Source organism: Dipteris shenzhenensis, chromosome 12 (assembly GCF_047967505.1).
Source record: "Dipteris shenzhenensis isolate YYH24624 ecotype China chromosome 12, Dip_SZ_1.0, whole genome shotgun sequence".
Classification (NCBI taxonomy): domain Eukaryota; kingdom Viridiplantae; phylum Streptophyta; class Polypodiopsida; order Gleicheniales; family Dipteridaceae; genus Dipteris; species Dipteris shenzhenensis.
Window position 1 is genome coordinate 37,053,367 of NC_141607.1, and position 3,472 is coordinate 37,056,838.

The 3,472-nt window shown below is 48.3% G+C and overlaps 1 protein-coding gene across 3 annotated transcripts; it reads right to left on the reverse strand.

The window, feature by feature from the left end:
- Positions 1-250: 250 nt before the first annotated feature.
- Positions 251-3,255, reverse strand: LOC147896170 (glycerol-3-phosphate 2-O-acyltransferase 6-like). Of its 3 annotated transcripts, none has more exons than XM_087382473.1 (3): positions 3,035-3,255; positions 1,627-2,454; positions 251-1,449 (listed from the first exon to the last, which is right to left on the reverse strand). In XM_087382473.1, exons 2-3 carry the CDS (start codon positions 2,371-2,373, stop codon positions 532-534), a joined length of 1,665 nt encoding a protein of 554 aa, XP_087238599.1. In that variant the 5' UTR covers positions 2,374-2,454; positions 3,035-3,255; the 3' UTR covers positions 251-531. The 3 variants fall into 3 exon arrangements, with proteins under 3 accessions (XP_087238599.1, XP_087238598.1, XP_087238597.1); XM_087382472.1 differs by having other exon boundaries at positions 1,627-2,489; XM_087382471.1 differs by having other exon boundaries at positions 1,627-3,255.
- Positions 3,256-3,472: the final 217 nt, after the last annotated feature.

Here is a 3,472-nt window from a genome sequence, read left to right on the forward strand (position 1 = left end):
AAGGGTTATTATTGTGTTAAGAAAATGTTTTCGAGTTAGGAATGATAAGAAATTAGACCTTTGAATTTAAAAAATAAGCGGCTTACAGCCCAGTAAATTTCAAAGCATTTTAGTTATAATATTGCTTAAAACATGAAAATTTCAGTAAAAACCTTTGAAACTTTGAGCTTAAAGGGTTTTTATGAGTTAAGAAAAAGTTTTCGAGTTAGCAACAATAAGCAAATTAGAGTGGAGCCAGAATTTCCCTCAACATTCATTTCATTTGAGTACTTCGCTTGACAACAAATTCATTTGCACCAATTTGCAAACGTTTCCGCTCTGTATGCCATAAGACAAAAGACAAACTTCCCTCGATAACAAATTCATTTGCAACGATTTGCAAACGTCTGTCTGTGTAGCATATATATACAACAATCACATTAAGCTCCAATCAACGTTATCGATACTAACGTAGTTATGAAAAGGGCAGTGCCTCCGATCATGAAGCATTCCTTAATATTTTGAAGGCCAGCACAGGCCTTGTGATCAATTTCATGGTTGCTCAATTGCAGGGCTCGCACTCAAATCTTCCTCAATCGACTCTTCCTTCTTGCTTGCCACCCTCACCAATCCATCGCTCCCAGCGAGCATTCTGTACTTATCCCTGCGAGTGAAGGAGGTGCACTCGAAGCCTAGTGACCCTGCAATCACCTTTTGAATGTGGTTGGCCACCTCGTAGGACGTTCGACCCCCTGCACAAGTCATCTTCCCTGGAAGCTGATCCAAGAAGGTGATATCGTAGGTCGGGTACGGATTCATGAGGAAGAAGAACGGATCCATGGCCTTGTAGCCTCTGACCGTGTTTCCATAGAACATTGCCGTCCTCGGACACATTGCTACCGGTACTATTTTGTCCGTCAGCTCGGCAAAAAGAGCGCTGAATCGCAGGAGAACGGGTTCTCTGCAGGTGGTGCCCTCGGGACAAATTGCTAGATCACCTTCGGATAAAAGCTTCTTTATGTTGAGGGCGTCTTTCTCACGGTTCCTAGTGAGGCCGACGGTTCTGATGGGCGATATAATCTCTGTAAAACGGCTAATGCTGTAGGTTACAGCGGTCAAATCCCGGCCTAGAGCAACGGACAAGAACACAGGATCGAGAAGAGTTCTGTGACAGCAGACGAACAGAACGCCAGAGCCTCCCTTTTGCACTGGTGGTGGGGGCTTTCCTTTGATTACGAGGCGAATTCCCAACAGCTTGTACATCAATGGTACCCATTTGGAAGGAACGTTGATGCAGGCGAACACCCTAATGAGAGACAGCACGAACCCAATTGGAAACCACAGCAAAGTGAGGAACGCCACTGTGGGAATGGGGCGTTGCACAAGTCTACCGTCGTGAAAGACGACGGGCTTGAAGAGTTTGCACATTGGAACAGCCTCCACTTTCGTGTTTGGAACAATGTAGCTGTCCTGCGGACAAATGAAGGCGATAACGATGAGCAGAAAAGAATGCAACAGCACACAGCGTCAGGAGAGCGATACCTCGGCCTGCAGCTCTGAAACTACAAGAGGTAGAAGCCATAGCAGATGCTCCAACAGGAGAGCGCTTTGCATGCTACAGGACTTCTCGCCATGAGAGTGCGTTACCTTGCAAATAGACATAAAAGGGTAGTCGGTGATCCTGTCCCCGATGCCTACGTCCGGCAGCTTTGAATCGAACTCAGCCTTGACAGCATTCCTCTTGTGAATTCCGACAAGTACTCCTGGAGAACTCGCAAATCCGGTGACCCGACCTCCCTTCGTGATGAGCAGCTCCGTTCCTAAGACCTTATCTGCTCCCAGATGATTCTTGGCGAAGGACTCCACCATGATACGGGGGTTGGCAGTGACGACGTATCTTTTCCCACAGGACGAGAAGACCCTCCAAGACTCGGGGTGCACGTCTTCGGCATAGAACTTGGGAAGGACAGCACGAGCAGCAGACTCGATGTCTCTGACTTTCAATCCAGCCAGGGCGAAGAAGATGAGCACCTGGATACCCGCAGCCTCGGAGACGAAATGGTAGAGGATCCAAGCCAGGGGAGAGAAGGCCATGAGGAGGACAGCACGGAGCAAGCTACCAGCTTCAAGGGCAATAAGCATGAAGTAAGGGAAGGAGCTACGACCACGGATGAGGGTACCATCGAGATCAGCAACGACAGTCTGGGATTGACGGCCATGGGAAGGGCAATGCTGGACGTAGTCGAAGGGAAGTCGAGGGGTGGAGACGTTGCATGGGTCGAAGGACACATGAGCAGAGCCAAGGCTCTGAGAAACCTTCGCTGAGTCGTCTGAGAGGAGGATGGGAGCGTCAACTTTGAGCAGGACGCTGCCTGATTTGCGTTCGTTCTTCATCTCAACACAGCAACTCAACAACTGGGTGGTGGTGTCAAATAAAATCTCCCTGCCTCAAACAATGCAGCACCGTCTTTCTCACTGCCACAGAGTAGCCTCTATCTCAGTCAATTAAGCTGCCAAATACTACCCACTATTAGCTGCCACTATCTCGCAGAATGAAGCAGCCCAAGAATAGCAACAATCTCACAAACTGAAGTTGCCAAAGAACAGCCAGTAATGATTCTACAATATAGAAACCAGTATCTCGCTCCCAAATTGCACCCACAATCTCACAGAATGAAGCAGCCCAAAAGCACCCACTATTCCACAGAATGACGTTGCCAAAGAACAGCCAAGTATCTTGAAACAGCTCAAACGCACCCACTGTCTCACAGAATAAGTTGCCAAAGAGCAGCAGAGTATGAAGCAGCTCAAAAGCACCGACTATCACACAAATTGAAGTTGCCAAACAACAGCAAAGTATCAACCAGCCCAAAAGCACCCACTATCTCAAAGAATGAAGTTGCCAAAAGCCATCAAAGTATGAAGCTGTGAAATAGTATTTCAACGAATGAAGCTGCCAAACGTTGTCCAGTTTCTTAAAGAATCAAGCTGCCTAACAGCACCCACTGAGAGCAGCCACCAATCTCAAAAACTGAAGCAGCCAAAGCGCACCCACCGGAAGCTCCATTTCCCGTGCATGAAGCTACCCCAACAGCAGAAGTTGCTGCGAGAGAGCGACTGAGCCCACAACTGGAAACGTCTTTGGCATGGAGTTCTTAACTAGAAACCGCTGAGAAGATGAGATAACATGGGGCTGCTACAATTCCCATAAAAAGAGCTGCAAAAAGGCAGAGGACAGGAAGGAGCTCTCAACTGTGGGTGGTGCAATTCCTCATAAAAGCTCAACAGGCTGGCCTCAGCGGCCTGTGAAAGGAGACGAAACGAGAAGCCGACAGTTGGTGGTGGAATTATCGCATATACAGAAAGCAAACGTTAGGCACAACTACCCCCTACCCCCAGACGCAGAAAGAAGGCTGGCCAATTTGCACAATAAAAGCACACAGCTGGCCCAAGCTTGCCCTTCAACCACGACCCCCCCTCTGCCATGGGGAGT

Coding starts and splice junctions, on each gene's coding strand:
- LOC147896170 (XM_087382473.1), bottom strand. CDS start 2,373: ATGAAGAACGAACGCAAATCAGGCAGCGTCCTGCTCAAAGTTGACGCT. Junction 1,450..1,626: donor CTTTTATGTCTATTTGCAAG/GTAACGCACTCT, acceptor ATTTGTCCGCAG/GACAGCTACATTGTTCCAAA.